The 12,419-nt window shown below is 42.7% G+C and overlaps 1 protein-coding gene across 3 annotated transcripts in view; it reads right to left on the bottom strand.

The window, feature by feature from the left end:
- The window catches only part of KPNB1 (karyopherin subunit beta 1), a 43,638-nt gene that overhangs the window by 24,857 nt on the left and 6,362 nt on the right, over positions 1 to 12,419 (bottom strand). For 2 of the 3 annotated variants that reach the window (XM_084804734.1, XM_084804733.1), the window contains exons 3-9: positions 10,213 to 10,395; positions 9,672 to 9,872; positions 7,965 to 8,117; positions 4,175 to 4,234; positions 1,795 to 1,884; positions 1,572 to 1,682; positions 805 to 906 (exon numbers count right to left, since the gene is read on the bottom strand). In XM_084804734.1, the coding sequence (XP_084660860.1) occupies positions 805 to 906; positions 1,572 to 1,682; positions 1,795 to 1,884; positions 4,175 to 4,234; positions 7,965 to 8,117; positions 9,672 to 9,872; positions 10,213 to 10,395 (900 nt within the window). Of the gene's footprint in view, positions 1 to 804; positions 907 to 1,571; positions 1,683 to 1,794; positions 1,885 to 4,174; positions 4,235 to 7,964; positions 8,118 to 9,671; positions 9,873 to 10,212; positions 10,396 to 11,115; positions 11,274 to 12,419 lie in introns of those variants that run through there. The other variant, XM_084804735.1, reaches the window with a different exon arrangement.

Raw genomic sequence — 12,419 nt, 5'->3', positions numbered from 1 at the left:
TTAAAATGATGAAGTCCCATTGTTTATGAAGTAGAGCTGACAGCAAAGACCTAGAGAACGGTAGTAGGATGAATGGTTCCTCTAAGGGTAGTGCAGAACCATGATGCATTGACTCTGAGCCCAACACTTCATACAGTGGAAATGGGTGCTACTTTGGTGCAGGGCAAGGACAGACACACACACAGAACACGTGTTTTGAGCACCAGCAATGCAAATGCAGGTGAGGTTTAAACTGAATCAAAAGGCTCCACTACATATAAACAACTGACCCAATCCTTCTGAAGCTCCAGTTCTGTAGTTTACAATTAGAAATACAGATGCAACAACTTGATACAACAGGAGTAGCAAATCCTATTGAGGACAGTCTCAGGTCACCAAAATGGTGCTTCACTTGGCTGTTCACTGTGGAGGCAGGAAAAAGACCAGCTTCACAGCAGAAGTGGGAGGTGCCTCCTAAATCTCCCCTGAACGAAGTCTTTCTTTAAAGAGCCTGCTTCCTAGTGGATGGAGCAGAGAGCATCTAAGTGTTCTGGATAAGTAACGAGAATGGTGGATTGCTGATCAGTAGGGTGAATGCAGTCTCAAAGACGAAGGACTGCCATGGGTATCAGACCTCTTGTCCAGCAGTGAGTCACAGGAACACTCAGACACCTGAAAAGGGTACATTATTTTGCTAAGAACATGCCATTTATTTTTTTAGGAGGGCTGCATATATTTCAGCATTGCCTTCCAACTTCTCACAGGAATTAATGTAGGCCTTGAAACCTGCTACTCTGGAGTGCCACAGACATATCCACCACTTACCTGCTTGGTCAGTGTCTGTGTGAGAATTGGGACAAGATACTGAAGTGCACCCTTGGCATAGAATTTGCTGGTATGCTCTGGAGGCCTTCCTTGCTCGGCTGCCTAGAAGAAAAATTCACACAAATCGCCATCAGTTCCAACTATCCAAGCACCTGAAATAGGTCTACCTATTTCACACTGAAGTACTAGACACTTTGGAAAGACATCAAAATGTTATTTTAAAGTGCCCAAGTGGTTCTGAATAGATGCAAATGCTGACAACTGCAACCAGATTTCTAATCCAATTTCATTTGTGGCTTTTAAGTACCAGACAATTTGTACACAACTAGGAAAGAAACTTGGAAAGGAGATGCAAGTCCCAGCTCAACTATGAGCTTTATAATTATGGGCTCTGATCAAGGAATTCTCATTCACCCTCAGTTCCCTAACCTGTAAAATATGAGTAACCAACCATCACAGGATCGTTACAAAGGAGAATGTATGTTGTTCTTTGTAACCTATTTTCACATGTATTCTGCCATAGCAGACACACATGCAGTAACTCACTTAGAACCCTTCAGGCAAATACACATTCCAGAGCAACAAAAATACAGTTACTTCTACTGTTAGCAAGGTTCGGTCTCAGCATTCATAGGAGATGTATGCATCACTTAAGTCAGAGTGGTGCATGGTGTCTCATCATGGACCAAAGGCTGCTGGACGTCAGAACTGTAATCTCTGGTCAATCACAATTTGGAGAACACACAGTTGGAGAGTCCTCAACTCACTTCTGATGCCTCAATAGCTAGGTCCATTTCTTCATCGCAGACATTTGACCAGAACTCTATTCCTTGCAGAGCCACTTCATCAATGTCACTTTTCATGGCTTCAATTGTGATCTTTAGAGGAACAAAAGGTGTTTCAGAGTGACCATCATTTATGCTCCACCAAGACAATACACTCATTAAGCAGCTACATTTCCATTCTGAACTCCCTGTCTTGAATACTCACAGCGAAAAGTGCAGGACCCATATACGTCTCCATGTACTGATAATAAAGGGACATTATTTTCACCAAGTTTTGTAAGGCAGCTACACGCACCTAAAGACAAAGAAAGGAACAAGATGACAGGTGCTTCAGAAATGGGGGAAAAGTGCATGTAGCGTTTCTGTAAATGTCACAAAAATGTGCCTTACTAGCTATGAAAAATATCCATAGGAGGAGGCATAAAAGTGCAGAGAGCCCGGACACCAAAAAAGCAATAATAGCTCCAAGTCTGCCATTTTCCCAGGATTGTTTAAGAGCATATTGAAGGGCTTGGAAAGAAGTAACCAATCCTATCCATTGTCTTACTCTAAAGCATCAGCTCTTATAAAATACCCATGTGGCTCAGTTATCACTTCTTGAAAGGCTCATTTCCTACCATCTTTCAAGACATTACTTTGTCAAAACACACAGCAATTTTTCAAAGGACAGTATACAATACAATAATTTCCCAAGTAGAATCTTGACACTTTCCAGTAACCTTGTGATAAGCTAGTGATCCTGCCAAGTGGTAAGGATAAATGCACCACCCTGGTGCTTCCAATTTCCAATCAGGTGCAGAACTCTTCACCATTTACTAGAATGATAGCTTACTACACAGTTGTTAAATGGTATGTACGCAATCTGTTGTGAGCTACCTTGAGGATCATTTGATGTAAATAAGTATGTTACCATGGGGAATGGTTGTCTTGATTCACTATGTTTTATAATAGCAGCAGAGGTGGTTTTAACACCAAAAAGCTGCAGAACGTCATCACTGTAATGAAGTAGCTACACTCTCATCAGAAACGTGTTTTTTAGATACAGATCTCAGGATCTGGCCTAGAAACATCTGCCTTGAAGCTAGGCAGGAACAAAACTGGAAGTAGATCGCTCCTCCCCTAGGGAGTGCACTTCAAGCCTAATCTGCATATGCCTGCCTATTGGAAAAAGTGGGAGGAGCAGCCCATCCAAGGATATCCTTCTCCACTGCAAGAAAATGGAAGCATGATCTGGATTACCAGATGCTGGAGACAAAACAAGTGACACTGCCACGTCTTTCTTAACCTACTTGCCAGCATCCAGGCAGTGTCTGGCTGTGACTGTTGGAGACAGAACACTGGACTAGACAGACCTTTAGTAACAACTGGCAAGCATCATCTCTGCAGCAACATGTAGCCCCAGCTTTATATTGACTCCTCCCTCTTCTTTCTTTTAAAAAAATGTTTATTTGCAATTATAGCAAAACAAAACAAGGGGGGACTGCAAACAATAACACTGATAACAAGAACACAAGACCTCCCTCTTCTTTTCTCTCCAAATTCAATACATTGTCAAATCGTATTGCTGCTCCTTGTACAGCACTGCAAAAATTTCACCACTTGCTCTCCTTGGCATTGCTTGTCCAGCCCTATGCACTTACTCCACTTTATATCCGAGTCCATTACCTTTGATCCTCTCTTTCTCAGTAGCCCTAAAGACTCAGCTCTTGATGGACTTTCCCCATTTTCCTTCACTGCCCTAGCTAGAAGTCATCCCTGAACATGATGCCACCCCTTCCTCTTCCACCGAAGCTCTTCTCAAGCCTCTGCTCTCTGTGAAGCCTTTGGCTAATCTTTTAGTCTTCACCCCTAAGTGTGAACAAGCTTAAGAACATACTACTGAATTTGCTCACATTCATACCCTTGCCTACCCGTATCTCCCCCTCACACTTCTTGTCTACTCCATGGTAGGGATGTCAGAGAAATCCGCTGCAGACTCAAATGAGGCTGGATCCTTTGGAATCTGGCCTCCACAATCCGCCGCAGAACGGCTCCACTTATCTTGGCTCTAGGAAGGTTCAGGCCGGAACAGCACTAGGGCTCCGGAGTGCTGGCGATACACTAATGGTGGCTGCCATTACCGTATCGCCAGCACTCCGGAGCCCTAGTGCTGTTCCGGCCTGAATCCTCTTAGATAGAGCCGAGGTAAATGCAGCGGTACGGAGCCGGAGTGCGGCTCTGCGGAATCCTCGTGGAGCGGAGCCGCTCCAGAGGATTCCCGGGGTGGGGAGGAATGGACTGCCTCCCCCCTGGGTGGATTCCCCACCGGAACGCAAGGTGGGGAATCCATACATCCCTACCCCATGGTCAATTTCAGATGTTAAGCTCCTCTGGGTCAGTTACCTGTCTTTTTTGTTTACAAAACTCTGTAAAGTACCAAATATGCTGATGATGGTCATGTATAAAGTACTGTTAATAAAAGGATCATCTTAAGAAGTTTCTCATCCTGGTTTTTGAAAGGCAGGTCTCATGCTTTGGCCTGTTCCATACGCTGAGACCGTATTAGCTGCCACTTCTTCTAAACAACAGTTTAGGACTTAACTTACCCTTGTATCTGGACACTGTGTCGCTTCACAGACTACTTGCATAATAAAGTGCCTTTCAGACTGGAAATTTGGAAGGGGAGAAGAGAAAAATATACAGAATTAGGTCTGGAAGTTGCAAATACAGTCTACATACTCGTGCTAGAACCCTGACAATTTTATTTCAAACTGTGGTTGTCAATATGCAGGGACAGACTTCACTTGGACATTGTCAGAAAAGACTCAAACTTCTGTTTGCTTGGGACATAAATGTGTGCCACCACTTATTGCCAGGGTTGACAGTAGTGGGGCAGCCATTACTACCACCCATTAGCAATTTGCCACTTTTCCAAACTTTTTTTTAAAAATAGTACCAATTTGATATTGGGGTCCAATGGACTCCCTTTGAGAGTCCTAGTTCAACATACAAAAACATTAATGAATGATTTTAAAATGACTCCAGTTTAACATCAGAGACTGGAGACTTCACCTGATTGAGAATGTAGAAGCTAAGAGTTTTGACTGAAGCCAGTTACTAGGAGTATGAGACGCTCTTTTCAGCTTCCTACTTTCTAGTCCACTTCAAAGTGCTAAGCAGCTTGGGGCCAGGATATGTAAGGAACCGCCTCCTATGTGAGCCAGCCCACTCAAGTAAGATCTTGAAAGGCTCTCTGATACATTATCCAGTTGTTTGAGCAGTGGCTAGTTGGCGTTCAGAAGAGGGCCTTCTCCGTGGCTCTCAAACTCCCTGATGGACAGGCCAACCTTGCCCACTCTTGGATGGTTTTCTGCCATCTTGTGAAAACCACTCCCTCAAGACATGCGTTTGGCCTCTCAAATTGGTGATTGCTTTATACTCCCCACAATATGACCTTTTAATTAATTATCTACTGTCACTTGGTCTCTAATTGTTTTTCACATTATTTTGTTTTGTTGTAAGCTGCCCTCAGCTTAGATGCAAAGGTGGAACAAAGTATTTCAGTAAATACAATTCCACTGAAGAAATATTCAGCATCTTAAGATTTTTCAAAAGCTGGGTTGCAAGATCAAGCTAGAAGGCAACAAGTTTTGGATGTTGTCCACCAAGTATAACATATAGTCAGACAAGTGCTGTTTTCAGAAAAATGATAGGCAATTAACTCATCATGGTAAGCCATGGTTAATAGCGACATACACAACTTGCAGTGACCACTGGGCTCATGTGCTCCCTCCCTCCCCTCTTGATTAGCCACAGCTTCACATTTTGACCAAACCAGAGATCATGGTTTACAACTAACTATAGTTAAAACAAACCAGCTTCATAACTCATGGTATGAGTTGGCTTCTTTTGAAACTGACCATGTGTCAGGGTTCCCCTTATGACCTGGACCCCGAACCACTTAAGGATCTCTTAAGAGTCCCACCTTCCTTCCTTTAAACTTCCCCTTCCCAATAACATAGGGGAGAGCCTATAGACATGGGGCAATTGGCACTTCAGACACTTGGGGTTTAACCACAACAGTCTACTGGTAAATTGAACAGTCTACTGGTAAATTAAAGTACGCAAGTCACAACTAAAGCAAATCACAATTTTCTCAACAGAGCTGAGTAATACAAAAGGCATTGAGAAAATAAAGGCTGCAAAAATGCATGTTCCTCTACCTTAGCTGCACTTGTACTCTCTGGTCTCCCTGTCTCTCTCCCTCCCTTTTTATCCCCTCCTTCCCCAAAACCAGAAGTACTGTTTCAAACCTGGAGAAGTGAAACCTAACTCAGGAAAATGAAATTAAACCATGGAAATGAAACTACTCTTCTCAGAGTTACCCTCTCCCAACAACAACAACAAAACCTGCAGGCCTCTAGGTCTGACTTTTTTCTTTTCCTTGCCTCTGTAGGCCTCAAGCTTTCACACCACGGCACCTGGGTCAGACGAGATGGGAAGCTGTGGCTAACTAAATCCTAAAATAAAAGCTCCTAAACTCCTCCCAGTCATGCAGGAGGAGAGAGAGCATGCAAGCCTGAGGCTTGCTTTATCTTGTGCATATCATAAAGCATGGTTTATCATGACATGCGAATGCAGCCAATATGCATGATTTTGCATCACTCTCCAGCTTGTAATACTTCTGATATAACCCTTAGCACTGAATAGGTCACCCATTGCTAGATATGAACTTTACAGGAATTAGCAACGGCTCATCAGTATAATATGCACTATGATAAAAGCTGATATTCACCAATAATTCTTAGTATTCTACAAGGCCCAGTAGAAAGCATCAGAAAACTGTGTAATGAATCTTAACATTTACACATGACATTAGGAGAATATCTGGAAAGGAGAACATTTGGACATTTACTGAATGCACTTAGTAGACTGTCAGAGATGCTCTGACTTGGATTCCTGCATTGAGCAGGGGGTTGGACTCGATGGCCTTGTAGGCCCCTTCCAACCCTACTATTCTATGATTCTATGATTTGGACACTTTAATTTCTTTTTTCAGTTAACTCTTGGTTTTGTTTTGAAGATAAAGCAGGATATAAAATTTTACTAAAAATATATCTACTTAAACACAAGAGCTCTAATTTTCACAGATGAGAAACCAACTACAGTACTAAATCCTAGCTGACTCTGCAAGAAGATTTACGAATCACTTATTGTCTCCTCAGAATATTGCAGCTATTTAAATCTTTTCGGAACCCAAGTAGGGCCATCTCTAAATTTTCTGGGAGGGTTAGATACAATAGGAAGGAGAGAGATTACTTCAGCACTTCCATTTTCATGTGCAGGATACTTGGGCCTTGAATAACCGAGAAGAGCAATCTTAACAGGGTAGACTCCTTCACCAAAGGAACTGAGAAGAAATAACTGTGCCCATTATAATACCAACTGAACAGGTACCTGAATTTCTTTTGAAAACTCTTTTCTTTTGAAAAATACAAAAAAGGTAAGGACCAAGGACTTGCATTAGGCTAACAGAGAGCCTCTTTAATGCCTAGACCAATTAGAGGAAAAAAGATCTGGCCCCTAACATCAGCATTTCAGAGGCAGTATTAAAATCTGGATACCAGATCTTTAATAATTTCCAAGGTATTTCAAGGGTTCAGGACAGGGGCAACATTGTCCATATTGGCTCTTAAGATCTGGTCTACATTACACTTTCAAGACAAAGGATCACTACCATCAACTGCTCAGCTTGGAAACGTGGGCAAATATTGTGCAAGTGACTCTCAAAGACATTAAAGCACATGAGCTCCTGTTTGCCAGTATACTGGCAATGTTGGAAAAATAGCATGCAGCAAATTCAATAGGTTGTGTGTGTATATTCAGAGGCAGGAACTCAACCACTGGCAGTATCACACCCTATGATGGGGAAAAACATGCAAACCAGGCTTCAGAGTACAGACTGCTTAGACAGCAAATTGCAGGCCCTGCATACCCAAGAGATTGCCTTGTTCCCAATGTACCAAAGTGATCTCCAACAAGGGCATGCAAAGAGGTGCCCTCTATGCTAGCTCACAACTACAAAGCATTCCTACTAGAGAGTTGCTAGAGTCTCTCCAGTAGCCACAACTGTCAGTTAAAAGCCTGGGGATTATTTTTTTTTAATGGTGCTCCATTTTGTTTTATTTAATATTCTTTAAAATGATACAGTAGAAGTAGGCTTTTCACAGCCAGCTTCTAACACACAAATCCAAGTCTCAGCAGAAATGGGAGTCCATCAGAATTCAGCGTGGTGCATGGTTTCTCATCACAGACCGTGGATTATGTTTCAGGTCCCTGATGGATTCCCTTTTAAGTCACTCTCTGCCCTCCACCCCACACAATCTGCCCACTTACCTCTTTGTCAAAGTTTGCTTTGGTGAATTCCAAAGAGTTCAGGAGTGCATTGGTAGCCGCTAGCTTCACGTTATTACTTGGCTCTTCTTTCCTCATGCCCTGGATAATTGCTGTCAAGATCTCATTGGACTTATCTTGAAGCTGTTCAGGCTCCTGAAACAGGTATCAGAACACAGTGAGCTATGTGAGCAGTAGCTTTGCATTATATTTTGCAAAAGGGGATTCTTTGCCAGAGCATCACAAGCATGGAGTTGTCTCACACAATGGCTGAACACTCAACTCACTTAAAAGTTCAAGTCTACAACTGTGCATACTCCATACAAGCACATAATTTATACATCATTCAGAAATGTTTCTTCAGGCCAGCAGCATGCCAGGCTTTGTAGAGAACACAAATGATAGTACTTCAATATTTATGTTCCCAGAAAAGTATTTTGCTTGAATAGTGGGGCAGAGAAAGAACTAACGGGGATTTATGGCAAAAGGACCTGTATAATAGTGGACATGGTAGATAGATGGGAAGTGAAGCAGAAGGAACCAGCTTCAGACTCCTACTAAACTGTTTTGGAGAAAATATACACACATAGAATCATAGAATAGTAGGGTTGGAAGGGGCCTACAAGGCCATCGAGTCCAACCCCCTGCTCAATGCAGGAATCCAAGTCAGAGCATCCCTGACAGATGGCTGTCCAGCCTTTTCTTGAATGCCTCCAGTGTGGGAGAGCCCACCACCTCCCAAGGGAATTGGTTCCATTGTCATGTTGCTCTGACACTCAGGAAGTTTTTCCTGATGTTCAGCCAGAATCTGGCTTCCTGTCACTTGAGCCCATTATTCCGTGTCCTGCACTCTGGGATGATTGAGAAGAGATCCTGGCCTTCCTCTCTGTGACAACCTTTCAAGTCCTTGAAGAGCGCTATCATATCTCCCCTCAGTCTTCTCTTCTCAAGGCTAAACATGCCCAGTTCTTTCAGTCTCTCCTCATAGGGCTTTGTTTCCAGTCCCCTGATCATCTTTGTTGCCCTCCTCTGAACTCTCTCCATTTTGTCTGCATCCTTCTTAAAGTGGAACATCCCTACCTACTTTCTGAGTGATCTTTCCTTCATAACAGAGGGGACTGCAAGTCATACTCTAAGGATGCCATGCCTCAGAGATCTTATACTTTGTTGAAGTGGCAGACAAACAGGCATAACAGTCTACAGACCTGTAAGATTCAGACCACGTTCAAACATGATGGAGACAGATGAAGAAAGCACAAGTGCCTTACACTTTGTCCATACTTCTATCTCACCCAAAACAGAACTTCTGAATCTCTCCCCAGTGGGTAGATGCACAATTCCTGATGATGGAATAGCTTGCATCTATCTCAGTCAAGGTGGATGAAAAAGACAGTCCCAAACACCTGTACTTCTCATTTTTCATTGCTATCATGCCTGAAGCTGAAATCTCCAGCTAGCTTGAAAGTCCAGGCCTTCACTCCTCAAGTTTGGAGGTAGTTAAGACTATGGTGTTGGAAAGACTTAGCACATGCTCAGAGGCAGTATTGTTTTGTTATGCATAGCAGGGTTGAGCCCTGACACTTCATAAATTTGGGAAAAGAGCCCACTGGGTTGCATTTCTGATTCAAAATAACCCATCAAGAGCAGGAGAACAGATACATGTAGAAAAGCAGAAGACTTAGCACTGCAGACACAGAGGGCAGCACTTACAATATCCTGACAAATGTAGCCAATGGCCTCCAATGTTGACTCTTTCATGTGCTCTGTACTGTGTTGATTTGTAACATTGGCTACCAGCTGAGGAATAAGTTCAGGCCACTGATTCATGGGGATCTCTGCACAGGCGATGCCAGCAACGCACTGTGATGCTGAGCTGGGCCTGTAGGTTTCTGTACCCAAGGTCTGCAAAACCTGTAAGAGAGAGGGGAAGGGGTCATCATACCAGCAATGAGTCTACCACTTAGAATACTGTTGGCACTAGACAGCAGGACTATACAGTGGCACTTTCAATAATACTACAGCTTCTCAAAGATCATCATAAGATGCCTCCTGAAATCAAGAAAGCAATATCAACCTCTGGAGGTTGAACAGATGCTTTTCTTGACTTGGGAGGATGAGAAAAGTACATTGAAGAGCAATACCTCATAAAAAAAGATGTAAAAGCATATTGTGTATTCACTATAGAAAGACAAGGTGACTATTTGAACAAACTATCAAGATTAGGAAGTAAAAATGCTGGAGTTTTACGTACATAATTCTTGACTTCTCGGCGAGCGTTGGCATCGATTGCAAGCCATCTCTGCTGATGCTGGGCCTTTACGTCAGGATCTTTTGATGTCAGAGAATTTTTGATCTGCAAACCAGCTGCAACTCTGGCAACCTGGCTGTTTCCGGGGTTTGCCAGCACTCTGGACAGTTCCACAAGGAAAGTAGGCTGGCCAAGAAAAGAGGTGAAGACACTTCAATAAATGAAACCAACTACAGCCTTCCCACTAGGGAAGAAATCATGCCTGAACTCCAAGCTTTAGAAGAGTTTAACTGACAGTATTTTCAACTGAACCTAAGGGCCCCAAATAACTAATGAACTAGTGAATAATCGCAACAACTCAAGTTGAGTATCCGCATGCATGTATTTTATATCACACTCCAAGAAATGAGACACCGTGATTTACTCAAAGTCATTCAGTGACTTGGATTCATGTCCAAGCTCACACTTGAACCCATCTCTCAAAAACCCTAGTCCATTGCACCAAAACTGCAAAACTGACTTTTTCTCACTACCTCAGTCAATCCAGAGATTGTACATCTATGATCATTCTAGCCCAAGACATTTTGGGCTCTGCTTCAGGCAGCAAATGGCACACACATGCTAGGGCCAACTCTTTAAAAAGTTTTGCTACATTATTCAGACATTGATTTCTGCCTTCATCTATCCCCTTTCATGGTGCCACCTGAAGCAGGTTGCTTCACCCTGCTGCATGGCAGTATAAGCCCAGATAGCAGCTCTTTCCTCAAGTCTCTACACTGATTCCAGATCTTTACATTCCAGTGTTCAACTCCCAATTACTCTCCCTCCCATTTAGCTCCCTTCTCATATTCCATTGCATGCAATGAAATCTTCCTTTAACTTGTTTGGAAGGTAACATATACTTACTCTTAAGGACTATCAAAATCCAGTCCAAATGTGCACAATTTACTATAAAGGCAAGCAAGACAGGACTTATGCAGCCCCCCAAAACAGCACCTCAGGATTCTAACAGAATTGCAGGATGGGGAGGGAAAGAGAGAAGGAGCTATGTTCCTACATACCAACTAAGAAAAACCAAAATTACTTTAGACTCATTCCTCAAGTGTGCATTATCATGGCATCAAAGGGCCAGTCACAGAATACATCGCATCCATCAACTGTGGTTTGCCTCACAATCTTCACAGTATGCAAATTAAGTTAAATTCACAAAAATGCTAATTAGTTGTATCCCTTTGGATCATAAAATTTCATGGAAACATCAGCATTGAATAAGCTATCCAGCTATAAAAAATTAAAATTTGACTTCAAAAGCCTTGAAGTCACTAGCAGTGGTTTTTAAAGCAGGCTGTTTGACCAACAATATGGGAGTTGTTCATGTGTTACAATATAACCTTCTAATAAAGAAACTTAGTAAGGTCACCCTATGGTCTGTGATTACTGCAACGAACTGGGAAATTCTTAGCCAAACCACACCACTTTCAGCCAAGACAGCTCTGTAAAAATATAGCCAGAGATACCAGCATGGGTGCAAAGGACAATTTGCTCAAAAGGACCCATCTGATTTAAAGTCCCTCTTTATTTCTTGAGTCCCAGTATTGGGAAAAGGCGAGATTTCTAGCTACATCAGGGTGCACTGGCAGGCTGGCCACAGAGTAAAGTTCCACTGCTGATAAGTGCAGAAAAAGTATGCATGTGTCAGGGGGACGGGACACGAACAAGAAAGGGTAAAGGTGGGGTGTTCAGTTTGGCTAGGTTTTATTTACCAAGTTTGGATGTGCAAAGGGTGGGACAGGACAAGACTGTCAAACATTCTCAGAGCACAGACTTCGATGCTCACTTAAGGCACATCCACAGGCCAATTTGACAGAGGTGCACAACACAGCCAGGCATTAAAAAAGTATAAAGAAATCTTAATATGCTAACATCTAAAAGACTGATACTACTGAATAAGAACCAGAGACTGGTCAGTATTTAGAGGAGTTCAAATGAATTAGGCTTGCCTAGTGAGATTTTTTTTACCTTTTCTTGAACAGCTCAGTCTCTCATGCCCTATCACAAGCTGCTATTGAAAGTCCCCTCAGATAGACAGCTGCTGTTTAAGAAGCACACACCAAAGTTCCCTGTGCATGTGGAATTGTGCAGTTCTTTGGATCCCAGCTTCCCACCCACCCAGTGCTATCCAGGGCTGGTGCCTGAACAATCCGATACTA

This window comes from Heloderma suspectum, chromosome 6 (genome assembly GCF_057233095.1).
Source record: "Heloderma suspectum isolate Gila_16-S chromosome 6, 16-S_ref, whole genome shotgun sequence".
Taxonomy (NCBI): domain Eukaryota; kingdom Metazoa; phylum Chordata; class Lepidosauria; order Squamata; family Helodermatidae; genus Heloderma; species Heloderma suspectum.
This window is presented reverse-complemented; position numbering and strand designations above follow the sequence as displayed.